This window comes from Scophthalmus maximus, chromosome 13, assembly GCF_022379125.1.
Source record: "Scophthalmus maximus strain ysfricsl-2021 chromosome 13, ASM2237912v1, whole genome shotgun sequence".
Taxonomy (NCBI): Eukaryota; Metazoa; Chordata; class Actinopteri; order Pleuronectiformes; family Scophthalmidae; genus Scophthalmus; species Scophthalmus maximus.
The window spans coordinates 8,460,729-8,476,763 of record NC_061527.1 but is presented as its reverse complement, the minus strand read 5'-3'; the positions used below and the strand labels follow the sequence as shown (position 1 = coordinate 8,476,763).

At 38.9% G+C, this 16,035-nt stretch overlaps 3 protein-coding genes across 8 annotated transcripts in view; 2 read left to right on the top strand and 1 right to left on the bottom strand.

Moving 5' to 3' along the window:
- The window catches only part of abca7 (ATP-binding cassette, sub-family A (ABC1), member 7), a 28,692-nt gene extending 25,241 nt beyond the window's left edge, over positions 1–3,451 (top strand). For both annotated transcript variants that reach the window (XM_035646704.2, XM_035646703.2), the window contains 2 exons: positions 439–688; positions 1,203–3,451. In XM_035646704.2, coding sequence (XP_035502597.2) covers positions 439–688; positions 1,203–1,697 — 745 coding nt within the window. In that variant the 3' untranslated portion in view covers positions 1,698–3,451. The remainder of the gene's footprint in view (positions 1–438; positions 689–1,202) is intronic.
- Positions 3,452–3,456: 5 nt separating this feature from the next.
- LOC118317753 lies at positions 3,457–7,030 on the bottom strand. 4 transcript variants are annotated; one of them, XR_004795518.2, is made up of 5 exons: positions 6,917–7,030; positions 5,220–5,285; positions 4,843–5,129; positions 3,870–4,066; positions 3,457–3,595 (listed from the first exon to the last, which is right to left on the bottom strand). XR_004795518.2 is itself a non-coding variant. In XM_035646707.2 (4 exons), exons 1-4 carry the CDS (start codon positions 5,488–5,490, stop codon positions 3,469–3,471), a joined length of 882 nt encoding a protein of 293 aa, XP_035502600.2. In that variant the 5' UTR covers positions 5,491–6,923; the 3' UTR covers positions 3,457–3,468. The 4 variants fall into 4 exon arrangements, 2 of the variants coding, with proteins under 2 accessions (XP_035502600.2, XP_035502598.2); XR_007032007.1 differs by having other exon boundaries at positions 4,843–5,285; XM_035646707.2 differs by having other exon boundaries at positions 5,220–6,923.
- On the top strand, positions 6,959–14,234 carry r3hdm4 (R3H domain containing 4). Of its 2 annotated transcripts, XR_004795519.1 has the most exons (9): positions 6,959–7,147; positions 9,050–9,207; positions 9,406–9,527; positions 9,750–9,867; positions 9,954–10,039; positions 10,499–10,584; positions 11,469–11,571; positions 11,676–11,731; positions 11,931–12,015. XR_004795519.1 is itself a non-coding variant. In XM_035646708.2 (8 exons), the coding sequence occupies exons 1-8, from the start codon at positions 7,107–7,109 to the stop codon at positions 12,032–12,034; spliced, it is 771 nt and encodes a 256-aa protein (XP_035502601.1). In that variant the 5' UTR covers positions 6,959–7,106; the 3' UTR covers positions 12,035–14,234. The 2 variants fall into 2 exon arrangements, 1 of the variants encoding a protein (XP_035502601.1); XM_035646708.2 differs by lacking the exon at positions 11,469–11,571 and having other exon boundaries at positions 11,931–14,234.
- The last annotated feature ends 1,801 nt before the right edge of the window (positions 14,235–16,035 follow it).

The window sequence follows — 16,035 nt, the reverse complement described above, 5'->3', positions numbered from 1 at the left end:
GTATCATTTACCAAATCAACACTGAGCTATTTAGAGGCATTGGAACTAAAGTTTGCTTCCTGATTTGAGTTGAGTCGATCCTTTGTGTGCAGTGAGGTGATCCATGGAAGACCCTCATTGTGTTTATATTCCTTTGGCATTTGATGTCACAGTAAAGCAGCTGACTGAGTCACTTGATGAGATTTATGATCATCGCGAGGTGCCTGCAGTGGTCATGGCCCTTACAAAATCTACACATGGACACTTGCAATGTTTATCTCCAAATGTGTGTATCTGCAACGACAATATAATAATGAATACATAGAATGACAGCTCATCTAGATCTAAAGCCAAACTGTCAAGAACTGATTTAAATGCCATTAAGATACATTGATGTATATTAAGGTAAAGTAACATGTAAAATCTTGAATTTTTTTCTGTCTTTCTTTCGTCTTTCAGGTTTGGCGACGGCTACACCATCGTTCTTCGCCTGGCAGACACCAAGTCCGACACAGACTCGTGTCCTGTCAGCACCTACATGGAGAGCTCTTTCCCCAGCATCGAGCTGAAGGAGCGTCACCACAGCGTGCTGCAGTACCAGCTGCCCGCGCACGCCTGCTGCCTGGCTCGCGTCTTCGACGTGCTGGCCAACAACTACGAGGAGCTGGGCATCGTAGACTTCTCCGTGTCACAGACCACCCTGGACCAGGTGAGGATGATGCAACTACTCTCAACTCTTTCTCCACATACATTTTTATTTAGCAGGGGTTTTTTTTTTTGTTTTCTTACAGAACAATGAATTAATAGTGAAATAATACAAGGGTGAAAAATGCAGATTGTCTTTAATTTAATATGTCATCATGGCACATTTTAAAGGCTGGCACAGTGTTTTTTTTTCCTTTAGGTGAAATGTATTATTTATTTTATTTACTTATTTCTGCAGTAATGAGGTAGTAGGAAAGAAAGCCGGTGTCAACTCTGACCCTCTAACCCTCAATCTTTAGTTTTAGTTTGAGACTAGTCAGTTTAATTTACTTGAAAAAGCTGTGAGGCTTCTAGAAACCACCATTAATGACATCTCCATGCTTCTGCTAGATAGTAGGCACTCATGCGAAGATGCAATGACAAGAACGTTAACTGGATGTATGACTATCTTTACCTTGACATCTGACCACTCGATTATAAATGAACTGTGTGACACTAAAGCTGGTTCATTGTTGTAGGTGTTTGTCAACTTTGCCAAAGAGCAAACTGACGATGACTGCCTCACAGATGTGGTCATCAGCAACGGGACAGCAGAGACCAACCTGTCGGTGCTGCCCACCAGGATTAACCCTCCCACCATCCAACCGCATCCGCCAGTCACACCCCCTCGGCAAAGCAAGGCTGCACAGCAGCATGCACTGTCATCTGACGGCAAGCCGAAAGAGGGCAAATCAAAAAAGGCCAAATCTAGCAAGGGTAAATCTAAAGAGGGCAAATCTAGCGGAGAAAAAAGCAGCAGTATGGCAATGACCAAATTACCTCAGCCTGCAGAGAAAGACCAGGAGCTGCCTCAGACGAGCCGGAGGGGCAGCAGTGCATCAGACAGCAGCAATGGAGGAGTTCAGGCAGAATCCAGTAAATCTAGAAGGTCCAAACACCGAGCACAGAGCTCCAGTAAAGATCCGTCGGCACTTTTTATAGTCGGCAGCAACTCACAAGACAGTGTGCTGTGAAGTTACCTGTGAACACGAGCAGAGGAGGCAGTTTATAGACAAAAAAACTATTTTATGTTCATTTGAATGCTGCGCAGTGTTAGCCTGAATCTCAATATGCAACATAGGACGACTGAGCTCACTTGAGTCCGTCAGTACGAAGCGAAAGGTGGAAAAAGATCGGATTTGAAAGTCTAGGTAAATTTGACTCCTCTGCCTCCTGTGATGAAAGAACCAAAAGTTATTGTTTCCTAATAATGGCTTTGGTGCCTTGTTCGCCCGACAACAGATCTGTAGCTTTACACCCTTTATTCGGGTTCATCAATCATACACTGTGTCTTCTCTTTCTCTTTCAGTCTCATCTGTCCAAAAATGATATAGTTTATTGATCCTGAAACAATGTTATGCAAGGCTCAATGTAAAAAACGATGAGAGGCGTTCCTCAGGGCTCAGTCATTATACCTCTCACAGTCTCATTCTGATTTCACAGGAAGCACTTTAACAGAGAAAATGTTACAGACACTGAAACAGAAGCTTAAGTAAATGTGTTACAGATAATTATTCAGATGATTTTATATGCCAGAAGGTGTTTACATGGTTGTAAATGCTTTTTGAACAATCTCTCACGTGGAGATAATCCTTACTGCAAGTTCATTGTTAAATACCTCTTACACATTTAATGATGACATTTACAACTGTTATTGTTATGTTAATCTATCAAAAATGTTCCTTTTTTATTTTGTTTTTTATTTTTTATTTCACGTTATTGTCATTGGGTAACAGTGTCACTCCAAATGAAGGGTCTGGAAAACTAATTTAATCCTCATATGATATTATAATATTTTCAAAATATCAAACTACTGAAGAAGCTTTTGAGTTCAAACACCACATTGTTGTTACTGTCATTACAAATTCTTCTACATTACGCCAATTCAGTGAAATGCACTCCGGGAGCGCAGGCCTTCGCCAAGGTTGAGCAATCCCCCACCTATATGCTGTTTCACCCAAAAAGTGCAGTCCCATCTCCGTCTGGATCCAGATCCAGATCCCTCCCTAACTTGAATCACCTGTTACCATGGTAGAGAAACTATGTTTGATAAAAAATGTCATCCAATTCTGTCCAGAACTTTTTGAGTAAACCTGCTTACAAACAGACAAACAGACGGACAAACCGAACCAATCACTTTCAAAGAAGAAAAAAATCAAGCTCAAACAATCAAAATAATAAATGTTATTGTTCAGTCTGAGCTGTAAACACCAGATACAACAATAATGCCTTTGGTGAACAGAATTTTTTATTAATTTCTTTTAATAATCGCTTTTTAAATTTTACTTTTTTTTTTTCTATCAAAAACATGACAGCTGTGTGTTTCCAAAGCAGGTTGTTTCTGCAATGTTACATATTCAGATCATTGTTATAATAGTAACGACAGTATATGCATGAGACTAACATTTAGCATCAGAAGGGTTTCCTTTCAAAATTCAAACTGTTACTTTATAAAAAATAAATGTTTTGAATGTATTGAAAAGGCTGAAATCATGCAAAACCGAAAAACACTGAGCTGTTTTTTACACGGTGTTTGCCTCATTTCCTACCAAATGTAATTTTTAGTTATTAAGCTCGATCAGTTCTACTTGAACATCTGTTTATGCTTATCTACTATGAGATGTACATTATATATATAGACAATATTCTAGTGTAGAAAAAACAACAGGTATGTTCGTGTTGTGAATATTTTGTCCCGAAGAAAAATAAAGATGTATTGTTTCCTGTATAATTTTTTTTGGCGAGTCACTGCATCACAGTGTTAGTCAGGAGGTTTTTCTTCGTCATAGTGAGGATGAGTGTGGGTTTAGGACGGAGGCTTCTCTGTCTGTTCACACCGAGTCCAGCCACTGATATTTCTGTTGCTGCTTCACTGATAAAAGAAAGGAAAATAACACTTTCAGCATAAACATTTAATAAATGCTTCTACACACTGAAATGTGTACACAGCTTTAAGGACATTTTAGAGTACTAATGAATGTACAGAATTTTTCAACCATTATAAAGTCATATATTGACGCTATTATAATTGTGTTTTACTATATTGCATTAGGCTGTAACCTTCATGTGATCCTGATTTTTACATTCCCCCAATATAAAGGTTAAATAACATTTTCAATACTTTTACCCAAAGTCAGCAGACATACATGTTTGCTGGGTCGACCCTCTTCTCTCCCAGACGTTGTTCCCACGCAGCCATGAGGAGGTGATCAGACTGGACTCGTGCCCAGGGTCTTTCTTGGCCGCCGCCTCTCCTCTTCCTCGCCAGTTTCTGTGTGACAGTCTGCAGCAGAGCATCCAGACTGGACAAGGAGATGTCAGGAAGACGAAACTCGGCAGATCTCTGCTCAGAGAACAAGCAGGAAGAGAATTTCATCAGCATCATCTAGTAAAATAGGCAAATAATTCCTGTGCAAAAAAATGACTTGATGTTGAAAAATGTTAGTCTTTTGCGTGGAAAAAAGAAAATTGCTTACCATCTTTTTTTTTCTTCTTTTTTTTTTTTAAATCACTTCAATTGGTACAATACAACAATTCCTCAATACTTTGTTCAGGGGTGGAAGATAACACAGATGGATGTTATACCACAGCAGATTATCAGACAAAACTCAATTGTTATTTTACATTTTTTTAATCTTTGTATTTTTTTTTAATTTGTTCTATCGTGTAAAACTTTTGTTTGGGACAAAAAAAGTTAAACTTATATGGATCATTTTTTTTCAAAGTTTAAGTTACACTTAAGTACTCTTTACTCTGACTGTAATGTCATTAGTATTTACTCTTCAAAGTTTTATTTAAAATCTATTTTAACCTCTGTGGCTGTGTATGAATTGGAAAGCTTCTGTCTGATCAATCAAACTATTTGCAACGCCTTCAAGATTTATTTAGATTTTTTGAAATGTTGAAGGTAGAAATAATATATAATATTAAGTTTCTCAATGTCTGTTTTAATATTCTAATCAAATTAAAAGACATTTTGTTCTGTATCATTATATAGTATGAGTTTAGGAAGGTGCTGTAAATTCTTTCTTTAGAAAATATCTCTTGTACAAAACTATGACTTAAACGTGGCACCGTACATTTTCAAACCACATTTTAGTTGTTTGTAGTGTAACTCACACTTTTAGAGAACAGGACATTATCTATCCAGGGCCTGCTGTCTAGTGACACTTGTCCTGTAACTGCTGCGTCGCCTCCACAGTCTTTGGTTGTAAAGTTTGGAGAGGAGGTGGTTGTTGTTTTCTCAGATGAAGTGATGGGAGGTAGAGATGAAGAGAAGCTCCTGGTCCTGTGATGCCTGTGATGGTCACAACACTCAGGAGCTGCTGCAGGTTGAGTTATAGCTGGCAGCACGAACAGAGGGTTGAGTGATCGCGTGCGTTCGGTGGCTCTGTCCAGAGTTAATCCTGCATAAGAGTCACTTGTATTGAATGTTAGTTGCACTAGTTTGGTGACAAAAGGATCTTTTTCGCTGCTGGTTTTTGGTTCCGCTTCACCTGTACAGCTGATATCCTCGTCTTTCTCCTCCTCATCTTCCGCAGGCTCCTTGGCTGAAGCTAAAACTGGCATTAAGTTGACACAAAGCTTCATTATATTGCCTGATGTCTCACATGTAGTTGTGCCCTTGTTTAGTGTGGTGACTTTAATCCTCTCCTTTGGTTTCACAACTCGCATCCTGGGGATTGGTTTCTTTACTTCAACCACGATGATCGGCTGCGTGTCTGGTGTGTGGTTTCCTATTCTTACTGTTTTCTTCTGTTTCTCCATCACAAAATCTTCTCTGATATTGTCCAAACATCTCCCCAAAATAACTGAACTAAAAAAAAAATATATATATAAGGGGGTTCAGATATTTTTATGCTGCCAAAAAACTCCTCAGCTCCTTTTCTGCCCAGAAGCCAAGAGAAAAGCTCAGAACAATCAGATGACTTTGTGGCAGGCCTATTAAACTGGCTGTTATGGTAACATGCACACAAACTCCAGTCAGCTGGTGGAGTTGGAGAAAAGAAAATCTTATTTCAAATGAAACCACCTAACGTGCAGGACTATAAAGGTTATGGAGGAGGCAGTGCCTTTAGTTTGAAATTATGACTGAAATTATATAATTTTTTGTTGGCAGAGCTATGACAAAGATTGTCTATTGGCAAGATTAATCACCCTAGAGAGAAAAAACACACCACATCATGATGGTTTACATCATGAGTGAGCTACCAAACGAAACAACATCTTTCGCCTTAGCTTCCTGCTGGTGATTATCAACAGGACATATGGACATTTATTAGCAAGTCTACGAATACAATCAACTGTCCACAAATGTTGCTCCGGACATTTTCCTCAAGTTTTTTTTCCCCAGGTTTAAATTTTCCGGACAGATGAACCCATGTGAGAATATAGCAACAGACAAAACCTCGTGAAGATTCACAGTGAGCAAGTGGGCTCCTCTACCCAGGCGCGACCCCTCTACTGAACGCTCTGGAAATGTTGCCATGCTGTTGTGAACTGATCTGACTCGGACAATCTCCTCCTGCATTCTTCAAATGTGAAAGGCAAATTTGGAAAATGTCCAGACCTATTATTTGGCTGAAGTGACTAGCTGGTGGAGCCCAAAAACAGAGCTAAAAAAGAAAGTTAATTGTGGATGCTCGTCACACAAGCCACTTTAATGAAGGTTAATGTTGTTCTAAATTCATACGGTGATAGAATGTCAACTAATGTGGAAGCAGGAAGCTTCTAGCACACGTCTCCATGCACATGCAGTGATGGGAGGAAGTAGAGGAGCTGGAGGGCGAATATACAGACTGTACAAATCAACACAAAACTGGACTGGGCGGGTGAGAATCACAGACACCATCTACAGGAGCCAACTGACATGAGTCAGATCATTCTAAACATATTTAATCAGACTGTGGTATCTAGACAGACTGAAGCAAAATCTGTGGGTGTCACCCTATGTAAAAAAATAAATAATAATAAAAAATAAATAAATAATTATTCTGTATCATTCCTCTTCATCCCTGTTTATTCTATAATACTACAGTTTGTCTCTCATCTCCTTTTATTAACACGAATCTAAAAAGTAAAACACATGATATTCTCTCAAATGAAATAGTATCAGAGTGATGTGGAGAAAAGATCGTATGCGTGAAAGCTCCTACCAGGTGTCACCGGGTGTGGACAGAGTGAGAGCTCTTACTTTTTTTCCCTTCTTCCCCTCATTTAACGAGGCCCATTGTTGTTTGTGTGAGTGTTTGTGGTGGGAGGGACTCGCTGTCCGGCTACTAGCAGCTAAAACACACCTTTGCTGTCTTATCTTGTTGTTTAACTGTATTTATTTTGTAACGAGGCCCGTAAGTATCCACACCGCGTGTCTCTGTTCGAATAAGATGGTCATTCTGACAGAAAACCACGAAGAACAGGATTATATGTGAGTGGCAATTGCGAGCAAGTCTGTGACGCTAGCATGCTAGTTAGCATTAGCCAGGGTTTAAACAGCTAGTTAGCTTGTAGCCGGGGTTTAAACGGCTAGGTAGCATTAGCCAGGGTTTAAACGGCTAGTTAGCTTGTAGCCGGTGTGTAACAGCTGGGTAAACCTGCCAGCTCTCGTTTGTTTTTTTAATCGACAAAACTCCCGCATGCCAGTTTGATCATCAACGTTGATATTTAAAAATATATATATTAAAAGGCTGCTTGGTTAACAAGCATAGCATGTTAGCCGCTATCTAGCTGACCAGCTAGCATATGTTGGTTGCTTTTTATACACTGTCTATGGTTGGTTGTGGTGTTGTGAATTGATTCAGTGTTTTCTACCAACACGCGTTTATGATGATGACATAATCCTCTGCTCCTGGGGTGTTTCCTACAACATATGTTCTTCAGATTAAATAGTGGTTTCCTTGTTCCTGGTTAGCCAGAGAAGTTTTTAAATGTTTTTAATGTTTACAGCCTCCACCTGGCTGCCAAGAACATGTAAGAGTGAATCTGTGATTTATTTTATTATCATCATCATTATTGTAGGCAAACCGTAGTAAACCAGGCAAAGGTTGCAGCATATATTTTAGCTGCTGTAGCGTTGCTTATAAAACCTGCAGGGCTCGGGCTAAAAATGGCACTAAAGCTGAACACACACACACACACATACTGACACACACTGACCTACATCTGAGGCTGCTGCTGCAGCATGCTCCTCACTGCTCTGATCCATTTTAAAATCCTGCAGCATTCATCAGCTACAGCAGAAGCGGACATACCTCCTGATGACACAGGGAAATCTCAATTTATTTTTTTTGGTCTGTTTTAGATGTATAAATATTAAAAAACCTAGCTATAGGTTGCATGGCCCACAGAGACAAACAAATAAATGATCCACCAGGACCTATCCTGTACGAGCAGGCAAGAAACACTGGTGTCATTTTTGAATCAATGAGCTTAAGGAGTTAGTCAAGTAGAGTTTGTCACCAAACCTGCTCTTTAGCATCTTTAAAAATAGACTGCCATGCATTCTTTTCTCTCTCAGACATACTGATCCATGCTTTTTATATCCAACAGGTTAGATTATTACCATTCACTCATTCCAGCGTCCGTAGGGGTGCTTGAAATCCTTGAAAATGCTTGAATTTTAAAGTTGTGTTTTCAAGGTTTTAAGTGCTTGAATTTTGGATAAAGTGCTTGAAAATGCTTAAATTGTATCTGGGTTTTTTTTTTAACAAACGCATGACACATTTTAAACCATATAACTTATGTGTCCTTTAATTTCTTATCCTTCTGTTATTACGAAACACGATTTTGGTTGTTTATAGCATTATACCATCTCTTTAAACATATGTATTCATAGAAATATGTAATTTACCACAGCTGTAAGGTGCTGGAAAAGTTTGAAAATCAACCTTGAAAATGCTTGAAAAGTGCTGAATTTGACTTTGGAAAAGTTGTATGAACCCTGTCATTCCATGAAGCTACTTCGTATTGTTTTTAGTCAGGGTTTATTTTTACACTGACCAAAAAAATGTTATTTACAACTGACTCAATGGAACTGCTTGAATCCTGAATAGGACCAGACATAGAGAGTGAGTCACACCGATCCTCACAGTGGCCGCTTTCCATATTGATTAAAAAATTATTTTACTTGTCTTTAAAGCACCTCATGGTCTTGCACTAGCCTACTTGTCTGCTTGGTGTTTCAATTCTCACAAAACTGACTGATGTTAAACGGCTAAATCCCTTCAGCCTGAAATATCTCATATTATTAACAACTGAGCAGCCGGTGGCCGTGATTCCCTCTTAAAGATTTTTTTTGACTAAATTGATAAATTGCTCTGTGTTTTCCCAGCCTGATAGAGGAGCGCAAATGCTCCTCCCTGCCCAGCTCTCCTGCCAAGCGAGTGTCTCCCACCAAAAAGAAGCAGTTTTATATCAACCAAGCCATCCGCAACTCTGACCTCACTCCCAGAGCCAAAGGCAAGAAGAGCCTCCGCCGACAGGAGAACAGTAAGCTCCCACGCCACACAATCAGGATAGAAAACGCTGTTATCTACTGCATCTCTTGTCCCACCAGTAATACATATATGCAAAAATGCACATTATCTTTTGCTTCACTTATTAAAGAAGACTTTAAATCTGTCAGTGAATTTGTGCTCATATCCACTCTCCGTCTGTCTCTTCCCTCCTTCGTCCTCTGGAAACCAGCTCGCTTTCTTGCGAATCTTCTGGAGAGGGATGAATGCTCCAAAGATGACCTGGAGGTATGCAGTAACCCGTCCATCCCATCCATCTTCACCGAAGCCTGCACCAACGGAAACTTCATAGAGGTACGTCGATCACCACCTTCGCGGCATGAAGCTAAACACACTGTGCTCAAGTGAGTTTGTAACACTTTCCTTTAGGAGTAAGTTTGGTGACTATTTCCTGTAGGCTTTACATACCAGTGTGAACTTGATTTGTATTAAACTCGCAAAAACACCATTAGAACAGACTAGTTCTTTCATGTTTTGTCAGCACTGCTCTATTCATTCATTGCCCTGTTCTTCCAGCCATGGAATGACTTCATGAATTGCTCCGGTGAGGAGCAGGAGAGACTGTTGTCGCTGCTGGAGCAGGATGAGGCCAAGAAGAAAACCCTCAGCCGGCTCCTCAAAGACCCAAGGAATGGTGAGCGTCTCGGTTTGTGTTGTGGGCATCAGTCTGTTGTTTAAAAGTTGCAGTTCTTCGGTTCACCGTCTCTCATCCCTTTACAGTAAATCCTGCCTTCACCGCTCAAGAATGCTTCCAGAGAATCGACCGCAGGCTGCGGGCCACGCTGAAGCGGAAACAAATCCCCATGGTAAGTGTTGTGTTTTATTCTCACGGTGCTTTTAAAGAAAATGCTGCAGTGTCAGGAGCCTATGTATCATACAGTAGCTTTAGAAATTATTCTGAATTGTGATCCAGTCTCTTATCAACTCTGTTTACATGTGGTTTTGATAACTGCTATGAGATATGTTATCGTTTTTGAACGTGGGATTTAGAGCTTCACTGATAAGTCGATTAACTGATAAAGAGAAAAACAACTTGTTTGAGTCAAAATTATGTCTCAATTTATGGTTAAAGCTTCTTATTATGACACTTTCCTGGTTCCCTTTCTCTTCTATGACAAACTTCTATTGTAAACTCAATATGTTTCCATCTTGCATTTTCTAAAATGCAATGAGAAATACGAATGGGTATCATCCGTACTCTTAGAGAAACTTTAAGAGATTAATACATGACAGAGATATCCTCTTGTTGTTGTCGCTCCTCACAGGGAACTCTGGAAGTCCTGGAGGAAAATCTCCTGAGCTTCTTCAACACTCAACCTCGCTCAGTTTACACAACCAACCTCGCCAGCAGGTAGAAATATGTTTTATTTATCTATTCAGATTATTTGCAGGTCCTCAAGTCTTGCCTTGACAGAATTCAAAAGTCTTACACTTCACAAAAGGCTTAATTACAATTCAAGTTAATCACTTAAAAACTAAAATTGGGATTTTTGTTAAAATTTAACTGAATTTCAGTCAGCACCATCAGACCTGTAACCAACACCGTCAGTTCTGCTGCCATTGTAGGTGGGAAACTCATTGTCTCACAATCGATTAGTCCATTTAGCAAATCTTAAGTCAATGAGTCATTTTTCACTAGTTAATTTATACCTCTATTTTACAACTAATGACATTAAATAGATCATGAGGAATCCTTGTGACATACTGCTAGAAAGTTCTGAAAAAAAAATATACGCAGAAATTGTTCTGGACATTTTTGTTTTTCATACTTCTCATTTGTTCTACGTGGTTTTAAAAGCTCTTAAAAGGTCCAACATTTAACTTGAATCTTGCGTTTAAACCCTGTATATTTACATTCGTCCACTACATGGTGACGATAACGTTATAAAATGTTTGTGCTCACCGTCGTCAGCCCCCATCACAGAGCTTTGTTAGGCCACGTTCATTCTGACTTTAGTCCCTTGTGAAAAAACACAAACATTGCCGTGGATGTCTGTGGAGATTCTCATTCGTCCAGGTGCAGTGGAGGTTACCGATCCATTTAGCTATTGATAATCACAAGATGTGAAATCCTGCCTCAGAGTTTCGTTCTGAAAAGCCCCCAAACTCTTAAAAGTGTGAATTATATTGAGTTCCCCGGATCATGTTTCATGATCTCACCAGTGCTTGAAACAACATGTCTCTGCTTACAAATTCCCTTTGTTTGTTTTTTTCTCTTCACTTCTTGACAAAAAGACAAGTTGAACGACCAGACTAATGGAAACAAAACAGGATAGGACAGAATGGCGAACGTGCAAAAAATATAGTATATTTATGGATCTGTGTGGAGAAGAAATGGGTCAGTACAGACTGTAAGCAAATGAATTATGTGTATTGAAAGAAGGAGGAGGAAGAGGGGGAGCAGTGGATATTAACTTCTCTTGGTTTATGTTTGTGACTCAGCTTTGAGAGGCTGCTGCTTCACGCCGTCTGCCAGTACATGGACCTCGTCTCTGCCAGTGAGTGAAAACACATAGCAGCCACGCACATATCCACCATACTAATAGTTCACTGACTAGCAATGCTTCCCTGCAAGTAAATATTTTATTATTGTTATTCTTCTGTTCATGCTGCCTGGTTGGACTCACAAAAGCCGTCCTGTGTCTGTGTCACATGAAAGTGATCAAAGTCCATGTTTGTTGTTTGTCGAACCCTCAGGCACCAACTACGACGGGTCACGTCAGACCGAAGTGGTGAACAAACAAGAGGAGTTTCTCCCTCCTACACTTCAGTTGTCTGCCTATCTGGAGCAGATGAGCTGAGAACAACGACCACACCATGGGTCCTCTGCACGGCTCTGGGAGATGTAGATGAAGGTGCGCAATCCGTACACAACATCTGTGTATTGTCCACGAACAGAGCTGAAGGTCACCCGCTTCATTTGACAAACAAATCAATAGTTATCGCTCCTTCTATGTATAAATCCTAAATGGTACATGTCAAATATGATCTGGGGTTAACATGAACACGGCTGCTCAGCCAGTGTAGCAGCAGGAAGACACGAGCACACACACCCTCAAAAAAACCATAACAATGGAGACGACAGAAACAAAAGTCAGCTACGCTTGCAAAGAATAAAAACCTCACAGAGCAGGAAGTAAGCGCGACATTAGCTGATGACCTCAACTCTCATATACTGTTTACATCATAATGCTACCATTCACCATGTGTCCATACTGATATTGTACTTTGTCTGCAGCTCGAGACAAAGACGTAATAGACCGATCACACACAGAGCGACATGCACTAAACTAACACAATCGTCCTGAAGGCGCTTCGACGTAAGGACGGTGTCATTACTTAATTTCCATCAATGTAATATGATATGTAATATGTTATGTTTTTGTGTACTCATTGTGAATATTCATATCAGTAAAGCACAACTTCATAACAGTAAATAATGATGCAAAAAAAAAACAACAAATGAATAGAAAATTTACTAGGCACCATTTTTCTACTGAGTGAAGTCTCAGCTCTGTTCAGGCCAGTAACACTTGAAAGGTGTAAAGGTGCTAAGACGGAGGAGGCCGCTCTACTGCATCAGGAGATGCATCACTGCCTGTAGGAGTCGTGTCAGTAGTGAAGTATAAAGCATGAATATTTATAATCTCTCTACATTACATGCACAGACTCGTCGCTCATGATCGTAGGTAAACAAGTAAACGGCTGTCATCGAGGGTGTAAAACAACAACGTCTCACATGCTTGGGATTCTTTAATAATCATCTCTGTGTTACGTATAAGATTTGCTCTTTAGGTACAATTCATTTCAGGATCTGCTTTGGTATCTTTCTCTTGCTAGCTTTCTACATTTAAGCCTTTAAGTCTTCACCGTTCACGCATCGTCGTCAGAGTGATATTCTCACGTTTTATCCAACCAAACTGTCAATATTGATCAAGGAATAACTCCGAAAACAACCAAGCTTGAATAACAAGAGTGACATCAAAAAAAATATTTGTGTTTTTGTATTCCACTTGAAGCTGCCCTGTGGATACAGACCCGGTATAGAAACAGGCAGAAGACTGCAGCTGCTCCTGTTGTGTTGCTGATGTGCTGCTCGTGTAGACAAGGTTTAAATGTTATTTCTGTCACAGTCAATATTCAAAGTCAAGATAAGGAACTATACTATTGTTAAAAAAAAAAAGCTAGTTTCCCTGCACGTTTAGATTTATTGGTGGAGTTTTGCAACATGCAAAAATGTTTCACTCCAGTTTTCACTTAACACTCAACTACAACTGTGAAAGCCTCGTTCTCACATGAGCTGGTTTCCTGGTGTTGAGGTTATACTGTATGTTCAGTAGGTGTGTTACACTTTCAGGTGTTTGTGATAGTAAAAAACCTGCTGAGCTTTGACTCTCAGATAGGTGTCTTCTCAATGTTAACATTTACAAAAACATCAGAGAAGCACGTTTGCCTTATTAAAACATTTTTTTTCTTCTGTACATATATTTATACGTGACTGGATTCTGGGAAGATTTATCCAGGTTACTTAAAAAAAAATAAAAGGGAAATCCTGATTTCCTATTGTACTGCTACTGTCGGCAGTGTAATAAAACTTGACTTATCGGTGCATTTTGTCAACAACCAAAGTTTGTGCGTTTTGTCGTGTGGGAATCCAACTTCTCAGGCTTTCACCTTCTCACTCTGAATGTCACGTAATGCTTTCACATACTGTGATTTTCTGTGTACTGTATACTCTTTGTTAAGATGAACTCATTTAGACTGCATTCACCCCCCGACACCCCCGGGGTGCTGCCAACTTTTTAAGTACATGTACAAGTGGATGTGCTGTAAATAATGAGCTCAAATAATTTACTTGTGCCAACATTTGGTTTGAAAAAGCCTTTAATCACCTGAAAGCTTTTTTTACTCTAGACTGTAACAACTTTGTGTATATAATGGTATGTGTGCTATTTTACCTATTTATAGGTATCACTGCTACTATTAAAGGATTCAAGATCTTTTTTTTCTCATTTCATTGTGTACTTTTTACTTTTAAATGCTGGAAAAATGGTCTTCAGTTTTCTGAATTAACTCCATGCACATAAACAAATGTAAAGACAAAGTACATACACTTCAGAAATACTTTGATGCAGGTAAAAGTCCAGACATATTAGCATCAAAATGTACTCAAACTATGTAAAAGTACATGTTACACAAGGCCTTTTGGATTGTGGTTTATGTAGTAACATTTACGGCTCTCGGGCTCACATCCACTGGTTTCTACCAAAGCTGCAAATCTTTAAAAACGTCAAAAATGTAAGTTAATATTGAAGGGAAAAAGATCTCAGAAGTTTACTAAAACAGCTGGACACTTAAGATTCACGCAGATGTTGGGGACTTATTCTTGGTTCCCACACATTGCAAATGGGGTTGATTGGTGAGGTTGAAAATGAGCCACATCGTTATTGTTATTTATTAACAATTCACCCGGTGCAGTGATGTGATTTTAATCGTTTCTGGGGAACAATGCAGTTCTATAGCACAGAGGAATAAGCTGTGTCAGGCTTTGGATACACCGACACAATACTTGTTGGTGGAATCAGTTCATTGTTGGTTTTGGGATTTATGGCATTCAATTGTTCATACACACTATGTTAAATGCCGTATACATAAAAATATAGTGCTGTTTGGTTGCAACAAAGACAAACCCCAGAACAAAATGAAACATTTGTACTAAGAAGAGTAAGAGTAAGAGTTACAAACAAGTGACAACCACCACAACAAAATAGTGGATCCATAAATGTAGAAGAAACACGCATTAACTTTAAACTCTTGATAATGTGTGTTTCTTCTACATTTATGCATCTTCTATTTTATTGTGGTGGTTGTCACTTGTTTGTAACTCATACTTTAGAACAAATGTTTTCAGTCTGTATTTTTAGAAACACTGTCTTATTTTCTGCAGCTTCTTAAAATAAACATCTTGTTCTGGTATATATTTTTTTTATCAGGGCATGAGCTTTGTGGTTGATTGTTACCTCTTACCAATAGATGGCGTACTAGTGCAAAGAAATCCAGTTCATTGGTGACAACAAGGTGCCTGTGATCTTGTGATGTAATGTGCTCTAAAGACTTTTTCTACATGTAGTTTTCTAGTTTCTTTTTAGACTTTTTTTTCACAGAAGCAGCTGTGAAAGATGGTATATTATATTATAAGGTGGTAGAGATAGACAATGATGTAAAAATTCAATGATGCTGTGGTGGAACTGTTTAAGGTGTGGGGAAATCCGCTGTTTAATTATTAACGGTATTTAAGACAAAAGACTGCTAACATAAGTCAACAATGTCCAGATCATCATTGTTCAAACGGCCGAAAATGCAAAAATATCAATAATAAATAGCCTTAATAATCAAATTATCATATACCAAACAAAAACTGTACTGACAAAGATGAGTAGCAGTTATAAACTGAAACTAACCCACATGGATATAACAACTAAATACAGCATGTGGGGTCTGACTCATACTGCTAATTGGTGTTTAACTGAATTTGCACAGTTATGTATTTACATATAAATGTCAACCTCAATTATTTGTCGACCCCTCTTATGGCTCGTCAATAACTTTAATATTCATATTGAAATATAACCTGAAACATTCACATGTTCTTATATCAATTTATTAATATTTAGATTTATTGATAAACCATGTATCAGAGATGAGACAAGCATTTTACTACTACTTAAATATATATAATATGAATATGAACCTTACTAACACAAAGTTCAAGTATTAACATGAAAGCAGGAACACTCAGTCA